The 17,711-nt window shown below is 39.8% G+C and overlaps 1 protein-coding gene and 1 pseudogene across 1 annotated transcript; one reads left to right on the top strand and one right to left on the bottom strand.

Moving 5' to 3' along the window:
• Window positions 1-252: 252 nt before the first annotated feature.
• On the bottom strand, window positions 253-762 carry LOC143888749 (RING-H2 finger protein ATL79-like). The gene has a single exon (XM_077393163.1). It carries the CDS (start codon window positions 760-762, stop codon window positions 253-255), a length of 510 nt encoding a protein of 169 aa, XP_077249278.1.
• Window positions 763-7,398: 6,636 nt separating this feature from the next.
• Window positions 7,399-10,153, top strand: LOC143888747 (glyoxysomal processing protease, glyoxysomal pseudogene; annotated as a pseudogene).
• The last annotated feature ends 7,558 nt before the right edge of the window (window positions 10,154-17,711 follow it).

Here is a 17,711-nt window from a genome sequence, read left to right as displayed (position 1 = left end):
GGTGAAAGAGATTACTAAGTAAAAGTTTTACCGGCAATCAAGTAAATGAGCTACCACTGCACAGATTCAGAATTCCATTACAATCTTGGTTTTCCAACACTGGCCAAACCAGGCTACTAACGAAATGACGAAAATACCCTTAAACCAACTTAGCATAAAGAAAAGTAAAAAACCCAAACGCCGGAAAACCACTTTCTGTCATTCCGTCAAAATGCATGTCATTTTACAACGCCCGTTCTCCGGTGATTTACCTCAAGGCTCCGGTACCGTCTCCTGCGGAACTTCAACATCATTCCCAGGTTTCTTCACCGGCGACGAGCTACTCCGACAGGTGGGGCAAGACGAGCGAGATGATAACCATTCTTCGATACATTTCACGTGAAACCCATGTTTGCATCTGGGCAAAACCCTAACCCTTTCTCCGTTAACAAATTCCGTTATACAGATAGCGCACTCCGATTCTCCGGCGAGCTTCATCTCCGCCGTAAAAACCAATGCCGGCGGTTGTTGGGTCGTCATTTTTACGGCGTCGGAATCCTGCCGGCGGTTAGAAACAGACGAGCGGGAGTATCGGAGGAAGCATCGGATTGTGGCGTTGAGAGCTAGGGCACAAATTAGGGCACATACGAGGATTATGAGGATCATGGCGAGGTTGACGTCAAAGTTGCCTGAGTTCCGGTAAGGGAACCACGTGCCGCTGGAGTTTGAGTCACGTGAGAATGGGATTGGGGAATGGAATGGAGTGAGAGTTGGAGAAGGCATGATGGCTTTGTTTCTCTTCTTGCTGAGTGTTGAGTGTTGAGTGAGACAAGAATATATATATATACACACACAGAGGAAAATGATTGTGAGCTTGAAGCTCATATAGCTTATATGAGCTTGAGGGCCCAAACACATGGGTCCCACGATCCAAACCATTTATTTGCAAGGCCCCATCATAAATAGGGTGTGTACCAAAAATCAGCTCCATTGGATCATCCTAACCTCTCCAAAAGCGGAGGGCAAAAATGGGCAGATTTGTGGCAAACGGTGTCTGTCTATTTTGCCCTCCACTTTTGGATGGGTTAGGATGATCCTATGGAGCTGATTTTTTGTACACACCCTATCTATGTAAGGGCTTTTCAAATGAATGCTTCGGATCATCCTAACAATGTGGGCCCACATGTGTTTGGGCCCTCAAGCTCATATTTGCTATATGAGCTTCAAGCTCACAATCATATATAAACGGAGATGGAGACATCGATAACGAGAGATTTAGGGTGTTGGTTTTGCCACGCCCCTTGTTTTTTGTCATTTCCACCGTTTCTTTTTGTTAAATTTTATAGGAAATGATATCCGCACAACCATATTTTGATATTTTCACTAAACTAATCTTGTTTTTAGTATTTAAAGAGATGTCAAAAGTAGGTCTACAACTTAATTGGGTCGGGTTTTGCCTGACCCGCATTGACCCGACCCGAAAATAGCATGGGTCGAGTTTAGAAATCATGGGTCTTAGGTGAGGTCGAGTTCTAAATTGGAAAGCCCGACTCAATCTTGGGTAGGGCCGGGTTTAAAGAAAAAAAACTTGAAACCCAAAACCTGACCCGACGTCCTGACTCATATGGGTGCACTGTGTCTTTCTTAAATATCTCTTGAATAACATAGAAAATTATTTTCCAATATATTGATACAATTGTTTTCATTGAAGTGATCATGTCTGTTATGTAAAAATATAGTGTTATTCTTAAAGTTATACACTTGATGACATAAATTTACAAATTTTTTGTGAGAAGAACCTTTTTTTCTACAATTTTTAAAATTAGTCACTATCCTACGCTAAAAAATGAAAACCTGACCCAACCCGACCCTCTCTGAGAAACTATCTTGCGAAGGGTCGGGTTTAGGAATCGCAGGTTTTCCTGTAAAAATTTAGACCCGACCCGACCCAACCTGAGATAATTCTCGACCCAACCTGGAAAACCCAACCCGCACGACCCGAGTTGCACTCCTAGTCAAAAGGTTATTTCATTTCCCAAAAAGCTTTCACCTGGAAATTTAAAAGAAAAGACAAGCTGGGTTTGTGCAAATATTAAAACATGGTTGTGCTAATATCATTTTCCCTTTTGTATCTTGAAATTAAGGGGATAGGTGGAAAGAGCAAAAAAAAAGAAAAAAGGAGAGCATGGTAATTCGATTTCACGAGAAGAGAGGGAGGTGAAGCTTTGAATCATAGGAGATACTCAGCTATCAAACTGACAGAGGAGAGTTTATTGACGATTTGGACCCTGGATTTTTATTAGAATGACACGTGGAAACTTTCGCCTGGCACACATGCGTCGCGCTCGTGACAGAGTTAAAGGATTGCATCGATGACATATGTCAGAGGGATATTTGGCCTTCTATTTACCACACTTAATATAGAAATTACCAAGTAGCACAGTGATATACTGATATTGCTTCCAGTGGCAGAATTTCTGAAAGGGTGTGCATCTATTCAACTTGAAGTGCAGCTCTTGATCGATCATAGTTATAGGCATTCTATCCTTGGAATCAAGGTTTGAACTTTCGGTTTCGGTTCTCGAAATTTCGGTCATTTTGGCTGAAATTTAAAAATTTCGGCTGATATGCCCAAATTTCAGTCCTTACCGAAATCCCAAATTTTGGCCGAAATTTAAAACCTTGCTTGGAACTATATTTCCTCTTAGCCGCCTGTATAAGTGGAGGGTCTATAAGAGGAAGCCTTAATTGGCTAATTGCCCAGATTAATTCCTATTTTTATACTTAATTGCACATCATGTGTTTCGAACTTCGATGCTTTGTATATATACAATTTGATCATGCACTATACCAAATTATCCCAACAAATAGGGAATTTATTAGAAAAGTTAAACCTTAAACAAGGGTGTTTTAATCATTAAAAATTAGAGGAAGTTTAAACTGAAGGGAGTCCTTGCCAAAAAGAGATGAAAGGACTTTCCTATTGGCTACACATCACCATCATGCATTAATAACGGCTGAAAAGTCAAACATGATGGTGATGTGCAGCCAATGGGGAGCCCTTTCACCTCTTTTATTGCAATGGCTCCCTTCAGTCTAGAATTCCTCTATAATTATAGTTTTTATTTCCTCTAAGACGCGTTTTTTTCTTTTGCATAACAGCTCTTAGTTACTGCAAAAGTAGAACTGATTTGTAGCAAGTGTTACATTTTTAAATAACTTCTCTTAGCTAATGCAAATATCAGCAATAGATGGATTTCACATGTTTAGGATGGGCGGTAAAAAAATAGTTGTAATGATGTGAGAAAAAGAGTACTCGATTTCACCCATTAATTTTCAAGAGAACAGAAGGATATCTCCAATATTCTTGATTACAAGTTGATATGTATCCATGATTATCAAGAAAGTTATAGATTTTGAGAAGTGAACACATCCCCATCAATCATGAAAGCAAATTGGGATGATAAAGCCTCCCTAGTGAACACGGCAGAGGAGTGCCTTCATGTGAAAGCAACATGACCTATACCTATTTTGTCCTTTTTCAGGTAACGACCCATATTGCCACATCTAAATCCCATTTATTTGTAATAAAAAAGAGAACCATCAGGCCGAATGTCACTTTCACAGTTTTACAATCAATGGTAGGAGGCAAATTTTTAGGTCTTACAGAGGGCATGTATGTAGATCACGGGCTACCCGCGTGGTCTTGCTCCCATTTAGGAGACCCCTGGACGAAGATAAAGGATTAATTACAAAAATCACTTAGGACGTATTTGGCAACTATCGAAAAAAAATTCATGGAATATTTGTTTACCCAATGTGAGAGAAAGGTGGAGAGCACGACTTTAAAATAGGGAATTCGTTTTTCTCGTTTTCTCTCTTGCTTCTTTGCCCCTCTCTTACCCTAGCTAGTATGTTTGGATGTGCAGCATAGACTCGGAGAGTAGTGGAATAAGTAGTCAACAAGGAGGAGACAAGCATGGATTTGCCTGGAAATACCTCGAAAAAAAGTGGTATCACTATTCTACCAGGTAAATCCAAGATAGATCAAACACTACAAATGTTTGTCTCATCCCTGTTGACTACTTATACCACTAATCTACAAGGTAACTATCTGCATCCAAACAGAGTAGTGTTTGGTTGCCTACCTCGTAGAGTAATGGGAGAGGGTGTCATTACCAATATATAGAAAGAGAAGAGAGAGGGGAAGATAGAGAAATAGATAAAGAGAAAAATTAAAATTCTACTAGCCAAATTCCTCATTTTTGGAGAAATTTAGCATAGAAGGTATAAGTAAGGAACAAGAGTGACACGTTATCAGACAAGCAATAATTACCATTGAATCTTGTCTAGTATTCTCTAAGTACTGTGATGCTAAGATGGCAACCAAACATTACAAAGTTACCAAAAACACATTTTATGTTTTGCTTGGGACACCCTTGATGTTGTCATGCATGTTATGAAGCTAAATGGTAGAATTTTGTTGGCCTTTATGTTATGATGGGATATTCATGTTTTTATCTTATAGTTGGGATATTCGTTCAGTGTGGGACCAGGGTCATGTGGGACAGCTTGTGAATTTTCATAATATCAAACTATGGTGAATGTCCACCACCTAGTTCCTATTGAAAATGATATTAGCATGCCCTGTTATATAATGGCACTTTCTGCACTTTATAAATCACTTTTATGATTGGCAATTGAAACCAGTTTCAGAATTGTTGCCGAAATATCAGCATGTCTCTTATGAATCTCACGAAAAAGCATGTTTTTTAATCTCAGCCCTTCATAAAGAAAAGGACAAACAGAAATTTAAAGAATGCAGCAATTTTTAGGAAAATAGAAATAAAAAACAGAAGTGATATTTATGCCCCTTTTAATCACCAAGGACACCCAGCGTCAGTGTACGTGCCAATCAAACCCACTAGATTCTTCTGACGTCAAGTACATTAGCCCCCCTTTAGTCATTGATACACTGGCGCTGGGTGGCGCTGGGTGGCGCTGGGTGTCCCTGGTTATCAAAAGGGTCCTAAATATCACTTACCATAAAAAAAAATTGTGGACATGCTAGAAAAGGTGTGGAAATTGGTACCAATTCCCGTAGAGTTTTCAGGGATTTATTTTTATAAGTCTACGTCAATGGATAAGATGTGGGCTCGCTTTTTGGAGCTTTTGAAAGGTAGAAACGCTTACAAGTTTATTCTCACTTGGAGCTTTGGCAGTATCTCCAACAATACCTTGATGGCATTTTTCTTTTGTCAGATGCAAGTGTGGCGTTTTTTTATCTTTACGATTATGAAGACGTAGACACTTCATTAGCAAGGATATGCATCATCTCTTCGGGCTCAAGAGAGGGTTTTATGTGGTAGACGAGGCTCCACGGTGGGCCAACATGAATTATGGAACATGACATGGCCCACGTTAGTTATGGAACTCGGGGCCCACGATGTGGACTTTTCTGTTCAACCAACATGTGCTCTCTTAAATAATAGTAGAAGAGTCTAGCTTGAGAGTGTGTCTGGTGTTGAAGCTTTCGACGTCATCTATGACCCCACCAAAACGATCTAGGGCTAATTCAAGATTATGAAGATCTTTGTTTGATTTGATTTCGTGTCCAATATTTGTAGATTAATTAATCATAATTATCACTACAAGACTTTATACGGTTCTAGAATCATCCAATCATGGTGGGACCTTTAAAGCCACCTTTGATTCTTTTTTTTTTTTTTTCCATCCATTTTATTTATGAGGAATGGTAGACTGAAGGGAGCCCTTGCAAAAATGAACTTGAAAGGGCTCCCCCATTGACTGCACCTCACTCTAAAATGTAAAAGTCATCAGATGTTGAATGCACTTTGGTGGTTTTGCAGCCAACGGGGGAGCCCTTTCATCTCATTTTTGCAAGGTAGGGGTGCAACTTGGGTCGGGCTCAACCCGAACCCAATGGGTTCAATCCAATTTTGGCTCGGGTTGGGTTGGGGTGAGTTAGGGTTGGGAAAATTCAACCCGATTTAATTTCAGGTTGGGTTAGGGTTGAGGCTTCGGCAACCCAACCCGATCCGAACCCGACCTCCGTCCTCTAATTTTATCATATTTTTCTTTGGGTTATTGTATTTTTCTATTTTTCCCAAAGTGAACCCGACTCAACCCGACCCGATTTCGAGCAGATGGGTTGGGTTAGGGTTGAGAGATTTAGTGGCGGGTTGGGTTAGGGTTGACCATCTTCAACCCGAGGCTCGGGTTGGGTTAGGGTTGGCCTCAACCTGATCCAACCCAACCTGAGTTGCACCCCTATTGCAAGGGCTCCCTTCAGTCTAGCATTCCTCTTTATTTATTTGTTTAAATAATATTATAATACATTTTCTAATAATATATAGATTATCTTAGGCTTAATTTTGTTTCTAATAATTGTAGACACCCCATTTTGACCGTGCCCTAAAACCTCCAAGTTTGAGCAAAATCCCACCAAATCAATCAACTAGGGTCTCAAACTTCACTCTAAGCTAGGGTAGGATCCCAGCTAGGTCTCTGCAAAATTTCGTCGAAATCCGAGCGCGTTTGCCTAGCGAACGAGCCGGGAGAGTGTGAGCAGTGTAAACTTTAAAGGGGAGTGGATTATCCGAAAGGTGGTTGTCCAAATAAGAAAAGAGGTCGAATTTATCACGCTCTTATAAAAAGAATCCGCCGGTCAATGGCAAAGGAGAGAGCTCATTTTCCAGATCTAAAGAAAAACAGAGAAATTTTTCTAACCCTAGCAGAGAGAAAATCTCCAAATCCCAAATCCTTCTTCTCCATTTTCTCCAGCCAGCCGCACACCTTCCTCATCTCCGATTGCCATTTTCCAGCAAAACTCTAACTCCGGTCATCCTCTCCGATCAACCTTTTCGGTGGGATTGCCGAAGCTCCGGCAAGCTCGATTCTCTACTACTGGATCTACAGCTTCCGGATCTATGATTTCTGCTGACGAGCTCTTCTTAAAGAGAGAAATCCGTGAGAAGAGAGAAGAGAGAGAAAAACAGATCTCAACCAAGCTTCATCTTCTCCGATCACTTTTTCCGGTGAAATCACCGGAGATCCCGTCATTGTCTGTTTTCTTCAGCTATTAGTCTTCTCCTTTGATCCTCTTCTTCCTTTTCTATCCTCATCAAGCTTTAATTTGCTCTTTAAATACCCTAATACAAACCCTAGTCTTTCCCCTTCTTCTCTAGCAAACCCTAACCCATTTTCCGATTGGAATTCCTCAGATTTCCATGAGTTTTTCATAGATCCGACGATCTACTTCGGGCTTCCATCATTTCTATTGCTAATCCCTAACCTCCGATCCTCAAATTTCATATTTTCTTCTCTCTTATTTTTTCTTTAGATTTGAACTTTGGGAGAATCTCCATTTAAGGTTTGTAGAATGTGGAGAAGAAGAAGATGAAGAAGCATAGGGTTTCTAGTATTATTGCAGAGAGGTTTTCAATCAATGACACCAGATCTGGTGATATCTCGGTGTTGAGCGGAATTCCGGTCATCTTTCCAGACATGTATTACGATGAATTGCTCGTCGTTCATGGCCTTCGCCAGGTGCTAACATCACAGGACATTAATTGTACGGATCTGTAAGTTCTTTGCAAAAATTTGTCCGAAATCTGCAATTGAGGTAATTCTCTGTCATTTTCCCCCAAATTTGTTGATTTTGTGTGAATATGCTGGATATCCGGCGAGCTCTCCTACCTCGGATCAGATCTGTAAAATTTTGTCGCCATTCTTTTGAATTCTGATCACCTCGCCTTTGTTCTGATGGTTTCACCATTTATTCCAACTAAGTATCATTGATTCTAGGCTATACTTGATTATGCCAAATTTAAAGAGAATTTTTGGAAAGTAATTTTAGCAAGGAATATCCAATTCCTGTGTGCTCGGTTCTGCCCTTGCATTGTTAAATTCATCTGCAATTATATAGCATCTTGATCCTGAGGTTTCACAGAGACCTTTGATAATTCTTGAAGTATCTTACATGCATGTTTAAGAACTTCTGCCTGCCATGAAAATCTTGTGTCACATTCTTTTTTTTTTTTTGAGGATTTGAAGATGTGCATCTAGTATATTTAATAAGTTTCAGAGGCTGAAATTTCACTCTCAGGACAAGGTTTTAATTCACTTGGAAATGATTCTGACATAATTCCATTGTTGATGATTTTTACACTCACCCAAATCTGTTTGCGTAAAGCCATTTGTAAACTGATACAAATTGATGTGTGATAAGGATTGATAAAAAGTCTTACATAGGTATCATAGCCAGGTTGCCTCGGTCCTGGGTTCATAACCCAAATACTCCATTTACGGCCAATCAATAAAAGAAAGGCAGCATGATCTTCCTGAATTAATTCTAGGGGCTCATGTTGATGTTCTGGCTGAGGGAGAGAAGAAAGCAAACATCAAAACTCCTTGTTGGATCCCAGCTCAACTTTTAGCATTGGTTGATGCCCCTGCATTTTCCCTTGCTCTTCAATCGCTTATTGAAGCTCATGGTGGTTCACCTGATCATGGTTCATGGGAGCTTGTTTGGTCCTTGGCCCCATGAATAGTAGCCTCAGTCTAGTGTGAATGGGCTTCAAACACAGCATTCTTGGCCCTGTAGACATGCACATATTTCTAAGATGGAAATGGCATTAGGGCATCATTTGCCGGACAGAAGCATTCTGCACTGGGTGAATCAAGCAGTCCTCATGCTGTGGCAGTGTCAACCACTAGAATTGCTTTCTTTGGAGTTTCCATGTTAAATTCAAAGGATCTACCACATATAGGTGTGTCACCCCCAAATAAGAGAGGGGATCTTCTTCTAGTAATGGGTTCTCCTTTTGATATCCTGTCACCATTGCACTTCTTAAACAGTATATCTGTGGGAGCCATGGCAAACGGCTGCCCTGCGGATTCTCGTGACAGCTCACTGTTGATGGCCGATGTTCGGTGTCTTCCTGGAATGGAAGGTGGACTTGTTTTCAATGAACATGCCCGTCTTATTGGTCTCTTGTCCAGGCCCTTGAGACAGCAGGCTGGTGGTGCAGAGATTCAGCTTGTGGTGACATGGGGTGCCATAACAACTGCTCTGAGTGATAGCCTTCAGAAAGAACCTCAAAGAGCTAAAGGGAATCTGGACTTGTACAGTGCACGGAATGAATCTATATACAATAATGATTCCCAGGGATTTTTTCCAGAATTGCACTGCCCCTCTCACAGCATCTTTTGAGAAGGCTCTGCCTTCAATTGTTCTTGTTACTATAGGTGATGGAGCTTGGGCTTCGGATATCATACTCAACAGTCATGGCTTGATACTCACAAACACTCACCTGTTGGAGCCATGGAGATTTAGAAAAAATCCAGTGGAACAGATGAAATCACATTGCCAGTATTATCTATCTTCTCCGAGAGACACAGTTCGTTGCCATCGTTGGTCAAGACTTCAGATTCTTGTGTGGGTGATAAACGGATATCATCTACACTATATTCAATTAATGGAAACTATAAAAGGATACGTGTTAGCCTAGATCATGTGGAGCCCTGGATTTGGTGTGATGCTAAAGCGGTATATGTTTCAAAGGGTCCTTTGGACATCGCATTGCTTCAACTTGAGTCTGTTCCAAAGGAACTCTGCCCTATTGTTCCAGACTTTAATTGCCCATCTCCAGGATCAAAGGCACATGTTATTGGACATGGTCTCTTTGGACCACGCACTAATCTCCTTCCATCTGTTTGCTCCGGAGTAGTAGCAAGGGTTGTGAAAACACAGAGGCCACCCCACCTTTATAGACCAGGTGAACTGGAGACTGGAGAAAGATATTTGCCAGCAATGCTTGAAACAACAGCTGCTGTGCATCCGGGTGTTAGTGGTGGTGCTGTGATCAATGCCAATGATCATATGATTGGACTCGTAACAAGCAATGCAAGGCATGGGGGAGGAACTCTAATACCACATCTCAACTTTAGCATACCTTGTGCAGCTCTGAAGCCAATCTTCAAATTTTCAGACGGGCGAGATCTGTCCATTTTGCATGCCATGGATGAACCCAGTGAGCTCTTTTCTTCGGTGTGGGCTTTGATGCCACCACCACCATTTTCTTCTCTGCCACAATCTCTATTGGATAAAATGGCAATGATAAGGTTACTTGGAGCCCATCTTTGTGTTTAGGAGACTTGCCCAGTCTCACTAGCATCCTTTTATCTCCTCTTCTTTTAGGAGACTAGCCTAGTCTCATTAGCACTCCCCTCTTAGAGTTGTGCAATAGGAATTTGTCCTTTTGTATATGAGTCAGTCTCTAACATAGGAATCCGTCATTAGTCTAGAGAGTCAGTCCTCTTGTTCAAGAATCAAAGTCTATCATCATAGGGGTTAGGTTTCTTTCCAACCTCTCATCAAATCATGCGATTTTTATCCACTCTTGCAAGGTATAGGATGCTGTCCAACCCTTGCAGAGCTGTGTTTCTGTTCTTTTCCCCCGCAAAGCATAGGATGCTGTCCAACCTTTGCGGGATATCAAGAGTCCGTCCTGCCCTTATGATGATAGGATTATGTTCTCTGGTGTCGAAAACAACAAAAATATTTCAAAAACACTTGAAAATTAAAAAAAAAACATCTGAAAAATCGAAAATATCAACAATCTTGAGTCTTTAGGAGAGTAGTTAGGAAAATCTGTTTCCGAACTACGTTGGCTTGATCCCTTTCAACAGGGTACGTAGTGCAGCTTGGGATCCACATCCTAGGTCCAGCCAAACCTTCAAAAATAAACATTTCAAACCTCCAAAAAAATGCAAAAACTCTTCAAAACCTTTTCAAAAAGATCTTCCTCTAGAGTTAGGAGTCTGTCCTAGATATTTAGGGTGTTTTAGAGTTAGGAGTCTGTCCTGATTTGTATTGATATGGTGTGTCCTGTCGTGTGAGTGTCCTTAGAGTTAGGAGGCCTCAAGTTGATCGGTTAGACACCTAGTTGAACCGATGGCTAGACTATGAAGCATATAGTTAGCCCATGGTTTTCATTAGGATGCATAGCCTAGTTACACATAGGATGTAGGGCCCACCTGCATTAGCTTAAGGCTAACCAACTTGCATTAGTTAGGGCATATAGAGAGTCCTAAAAATCACAATTCACATGAATTTAAGCAATTGTACAAAAAAACTTTAAAAATCAGTCGAGTCTAGTGGATCGAGTCTAGGATAGCGGTTCTAGATGGTTAGGCATAGTAGTTTAGAATAGGGCATCGAACTACGTTGACTCCGATTCTTCCCGAGGCCGGGATACGTAGAGCAGCTGGGATGGACGGCCATCTGTGGGACACGATCCCGCGAGAGGGGTGGGGCGCGAGCCGCCGCGCGCTCTCTCTTGGTCTCTCGTACCCACGCGATTGGCGTGTGCTTCTTAGTGTTGATTTAGATTCGTCTTTTATGTGAACTTGGGATCACTAAGGCAATCCGAATTCCACATAAAAGAGACTGACAGAGTCGCCACCTAGATATGGGATCTAGGACCCGTAATTAACCAGAAATCTAGACTCGCTACCTGGTTACAAGAATGGAAGGTATGGGGATTTATCCACCACATGCACCATTCCTGCCCGATAATCGGTCTTCGATTCCAAAAGCTAACTCTTTTAAATTTATTTTAAATGGCTCATTCAACTCTATGTTAATATGTTATCTACGGGACATGCATCCTATGATTTAATTTCAATGTGAATCCTAAATGTGTATTTTGATTTCTTGATTTGTCTGGATTCAATCTAAGTGCAAGTTCTCCTAAGATTCTAATCTTATAGAAGATCCTAAGTGATTTAATTAAGAATTTACAATAAAATTAAAATACAAAACACCACAATTTGTTGTGGTGCCGACTCGCGGTTGGTATGCCATCTGACATCCAAGCTGCCTACGTACCCAAGCCTCACTGGGATCAGAGTCGACGTAGTTCGGTGCACCTAAGCTAAGCTACTTATGCCTAACTCAACTAGGACACCGACTTAAACGGATTTGACTGTTTCAACAGTTTTAAAAGTAGTTATTTAATTCAAGTTGAGGATTTTATTATCTTAGGATTTCATCTAAGATGCTGTATGATTCTTATCTAAATGCAAGTTGTTCCTTAGACTAATGCAGGTTTGCCTACATCCTAGTTTACTAGGCTTGTCTTAAGGAAAGATTGGGTGACTAGTGTAACTAGACCTATGGTACGGTTGCTATTCATAGCAAGCGTCCGTGATGAGGCTGGACTCCTAACTCTAGGACTCCCTAAAACCTAGGACACGGCACGACACCAGTGTTCCTAAATTGGGCTCTAATGGTTCTTAGATTGGAAACCATAATCCAATGGTTCCGAAAGACACAAGATAAATCGATTTAAGTTCTCGAGGTTAATGAGTTTCAGATTTCGAAGATTTTCTGTTTCTAGACATTTAAGGATTACCAATGGTTCTAGGGTTCACCAATTTCGGCCTTGAATGGCATCCAAAGGAGGGAATCGTGCGCTCTTTCCTTGTGCAATTTAATACTTAGGTTATAGCATCTTATTGCCTGGCAGAATCTCAGGATTTCCGTGGACAATAACCTCGGAGCCAACAACATGCTATAACTTAAATATTCAAATTGTCAAAGATCAAGTTGCAATTGGGATACGATTATGGATGCACTGGCCATTTTTCCAGGAAAATCTAAAGATCCTAAAATTTCTGTTTTAATGGATTAAGGAGTGAACATGTGACAGAATTTTAGAGTTCTTTAGGAATTTTTATATGATTTTCAATTAATTTCGAATTTTCCATGGATTTTATCAATTTTAAGCATATGAGCGGTTTTACAAGTAAAATTGTTGCAAATAAATTCGAAATGATTTGAAATTTCTACAGCAGCAAGATGAAAATGTATGTAGCTTACAGGATGAGTTTTACATATTTTTACATTAAATTCACATTTAATCTTGATTAATCCATTAAATGTCCAGATTGCACAATTAACACATAAACTAGTAGAAATACAACTCTAAATTCTATGAAATTTCTACAGAAATACTATATGAATCAAAATAGCATGCAGTGAGATTTTCATGAATTTTAGAAATTATTTACTACCAATTTCGGATTTTACAATTTCCAGACCAGATTATAAATTAACACTACATCCCATATTAAAACAGATCCAAATAACACGAAAATTTTACAGTAACAAGTAATATGGAAGATAAGACTACTGTAAAAATTTTATGAATTTTAATGATGATCTGATGTTAGTAAAAAGTCTCCTAAAATCTGATAAGCTTCAAAGAAAATATTAAATAATATACCAAATAAACTCCAAAAATCTTTATAAATTCATGGTAAAATGAATCAGTAACATATTATTTTCCCACGAAATTTCATTAATTTTAGAATCTGTTTGGTATATAATTTAATTTTTCTTCGTCAAAAGATGTTTTTTGAAGAGTTTTCCATTTTTAAAACACAATTTGCGGAAAAAATCAGAAAAATTCGGAAAAATACAGAAATATTTTGAGAACAATGCACCTACCTGTGGTGAAGATCTCCGCCCAATCCAAAAAAATATAAAAAATCCTGCCGCCGCCGATCCGCTCCGCCGTCTTTCGCTTTCTCTGGAGTGTTTAGAGGGAGTGATTGAGGGAGTGAAGAGATAATGGAAGAAGAATATTAGGGAGAGGGATGGAAGAATATATTGAGGAAAGGGATTGGAGGGAGTGATTAGAAGAGATAATGGAAGAGAAAGAGATAATGGAAGATAAATTTCTCTCTTTTTTTTATGGATGGGAAGGAAGATATATATAGGGAGAGAAAGAGAGAGAGAGAGATATGTTGGTGGAGAGCTCATCATGTTGTCCCTCTTAGTGGAGAATCCATCATTATTGTTCTTAGTGGAGGGCCCATCATGTTTCTTAGTGGAGAATCCATCATTATTGTTCTTAGTGGAGGGCCCATCATGTTTCTTAGTGGAGAATCCATCATTATTGTTCTTAGTGGAGGGCCCATCATGTTGTCTTAGTGGAGAGCTACCATCATTGCTCTTCATAAGAGGCCTCACAAGAGGCCCCATTGAGGCCCCACAACGCGGGCCCCACAACGTGGGCCCCACAACGCGGGCCCCACAACGTGGGCCCCACAACGTGGGCCCCACACTGTGGGCCCCCGGTTGATTCAATTTTAAACAAATGTTCAATGCGGGCCCACCAAACGGGTACAAATTCTCCCTTGCTCGGATTCTCACGAATAACCCTTCTCCGCACTTTAGCGGAAAAAATCAGAACAATGCAGAAATGACCAGAAAGATTTGAGAAAGCGTAAGGGACGAACACCGGAATAGAAAACATTGAAAAATTGATAGCGAAACCCTAATTTCTTTTTTAATCAAAGCAGAGCAAAATGGGGTGTCTACAGATGCCCCTCTTTGGTAGAGATGACGTAGTCATCGAATACCAAAGTCAAAATGACAGAACCATTTTGCGTAGCTTTAATCGACAAAAGACTTTACGGAACCTAGACGCAAGCATTTACTACCTAATGTAAAACCCAAAACGAAGTCCTAGAATTGGAATGTAGTAAAAAAAAATCCCGCTGCGGTGCCGCTCGACATCACATTTATATGATGTTCAAAGAGAAAAGACCATTTTTGAATGGACTCAGAATGAAATACCATATTTTTACGGCTTCCAAGGAAATGAGACATCACATTTGTATGATGCTCAAAGAGAGTAAGAGACCATAGTTGTATGGACCTGAAGAGAATGGAACACCGTATTTTTTACGGAGTTCCAAGGAAATGAGGTATCATATTTGTATGATGCTCAAAGAGAATAAGAGAACATTTTTGAATGGACTCAGAAGAGAATGGAATACCGTATTTTTACGGAGTTCCAAAGAAATGAGGTATCATATTTGTATGATGCTCAAAGAGAATAAGAGAACATTTTTGAATGGACTCAGAAGAGAATGGAATACCGTATTTTTTACGGAGTTCCAAAGAAATGAGGTATCATATTTGTATGATGCTCAAAGAGAATAAGAGAACATTTTTGAATGGACTCAGAAGAGAATGGAATACCGTATTTTTTACGGAGTTCCAAGGAAATGAGGTATCATATTTGTATGATGCTCAAAGAGAATAAGAGAACATTTTTGAATGGACTTAGAAGAGAATGGAATACCGTATTTTTACGGAGTTCCAAGGAAATGAGGTATCATATTTGTATGATGCTCAAAGGGAATAAGAGAACATTTTTTAATGGACTCAGAATGAAATACCGTATTTTTACGGCTTCAATCTTCGGTTGAGATTAATGAATTTGGAGGTTTTTTTATGAATTTGAATTTGACGTAGAATTGGATTTGATGAATTTGGGGAATTTGAATTTGACGTAGGATTGGAGTTGATGAATTTTGGGATTTTGAATTTGACGTAGGATTGGAGTTGATGAATTTTGGGATTTTGAATTTTGACGTAGAATTGGACTTGATGAATTTTGGGAATTTGAATTTAACGTAGAATTGGATTTGATGAATTACGGAATTCCAAGGAAATGAGGTATCATATTTGTATGATGCTCAAAGAGAATAAGAGAACATTTTTGAATGGACTCAGAAGAAAATGGAATACCGTATTTTTACGGAGTTCCAAGGAAATGAGATATCATATTTGTATGATGTTCAAAGAAAGAAGACCACTTTCAAATGGACTCAGAGAGTATATGATAACAGAGATTATCAGGAAAGGGGGAACTGGAATCTCCAATTAACAATTTTGGAAGCAAATGATTCAATACCACCATGCAGCAAAGGTCTTTCAAGGCTTGAATATGAGATGCCACTTTATTAGCAACCTGCCCCAGTTTAAGGCCTTCTAACCTTCTTCTATTCATTGACCAGAGATCATTCTTGCAACGATTTTTCACCATTCGTGACAGTCGCACCTTTTCCAAGTTTCTCGGAATCCGTTAATGAACCTGCCTTCAGAGTGATTGCACCCTACAACAATTCTTTAAAATAGCATTTGTAAATTTTTCTAAAAATAGAACCACTGACATTGGTAATAAAAAGACAAAATAAGAAAGATTACTCAAGTGATCTCGTGATGCTTCTGACTTATCAGTATTTTCTTTTGGGTTAGGTTAGCCTCTTTTAAAGAATGTTTCTCCACTGATAAACATCTTCACTTATTTTTTAAGACAGTGATACTTCATATATCCTTCTATCAACTTTCGGATTGTTTTGAAATTAATGCCCTTAGTTTCGGGAATCATTGTTATTTTTGCCTGACCTACTGAGAGTTCAGAGGTCGATGTAATTCTTCTGGCGTGAACCCCATCTTACCACGACCAAGTATTCCTTTTTAGATTTTCAACTTGGCGGACCGTTCAACCTTAACTTTTGCCTGAATCGCCTTTTCAGGTTTTTGACTCAGCAGGCTACCCCCTTAACTTTTGCCTAAGCTGCCTTTTCAGGTTTTCAACTTAGCAAGGGAATGATCCTAAATTTTGCCTAGATCGCCTTTTCAGGTTTTCAATCTAGCGGATCTTCAAGCTCCATTCTCTTTTTTTTTTTTTTTTTTTTTTTTTTTTTTTTTTTTTTTTACTTGAACACCAAAAGGACTTTACAGGTGAGGTAGAGCTTTTCAAAAAATGGCTTAAGGTTTTGCAAGAGTTTCAACCGAACCTGTGAACAGGTTGCCTACGTATCCCAGTGTAGGAATCAGGTCATGCGTAGTTCAGGGGAATGCCCCTAGTACATTGGGTTTTGAAGGAAAATTTTATGTAGGCTCAAAAGGGTTTGCAAAAGGTTATATATTTTTTGATTTTGGGTTATGAATTTGGGTTTTATTCGGCCAAAAGACGGCCTTCTGGTGTTCAAGCATAGAACCTCTTGAGTTGATCAAGATTTGTTGGTTCCGGCAATATTTCTCCATTTAAATTACGGAGCTTGACGGCTTTTCCAGGTAAGATTTGGTCCACGATGTATGGCCCTGACCAATTAGGCTTGAATTTGCCTCTTGGGTCAAACACTGGTGCTCGGTTTTCTTTTAGAACAAGGTTGCCTTCTTCGAGATCTCTGATTTTAACCTTTTTATTAAAAGCCCGGGCTATTCTGCGCTGATAACCCTGCACATGGTAAAGCGCTTTTAACCTCTTTTCATCTAGCATATTCAGCTCTTTATATCTGGCGTCTGCCCATTCATTTTCTGGCAACTTGACTTCAGTCAATACTCGGAGCGAAGGTACACGAATCTCTACAGGTAGCACTGCTTCCATACCATAAACAAGAGAGTAAGGGGTTGCCCCAGTTGAAGCTCTAATTGATGTTCTGTAAGCCCACAAGGCGTACGGCAACTTATTCGACCAATCCTTATAAGTTTCTGACATCTTGCTAATGATAGTCTTGACATTTTTGTTTGCAGCTTCCACTGCTCCATTTGTCTGCGGCCGATAAGGTGAGGATTTGTGATGCTTAATCTTGAACTCTTCGCAAAGAATGATAACTTCTTTCTTGAAATGAGATCCGTTATCTGAGATAAGTTCATGGGGAATCCCATATCTGCATATGATGTTGGTTCGTATGAATTTAGCAACTGATGCGGATGTAAGCTTTGCATAAGAAGCGGCCTCAACCCACTTAGTGAAGTAGTCAATTGCAACGAGTATGTACTCGTGACCACTGGATGACTTAGGGGAAATTTTGCCAATAATGTCAATTCCCCAAACCGA

Source organism: Tasmannia lanceolata, unplaced genomic scaffold, assembly GCF_043159265.1.
Source record: "Tasmannia lanceolata isolate RefF3 unplaced genomic scaffold, GAP_Taslan_0.1 ptg000012l, whole genome shotgun sequence".
Lineage (NCBI taxonomy): Eukaryota > Viridiplantae > Streptophyta > Magnoliopsida > Canellales > Winteraceae > Tasmannia > Tasmannia lanceolata.
Note: the sequence above shows the minus strand (reverse complement) of the source record. Positions and strands in the feature narration are given on the sequence as shown.

What these genes read in the sequence shown, in the direction of transcription:
- LOC143888749 (XM_077393163.1), bottom strand. Translation starts at nt 762, where the DNA reads ATGCCTTCTCCAACTCTCACTCCATTCCATTCCCCAATCCCATTCTCA.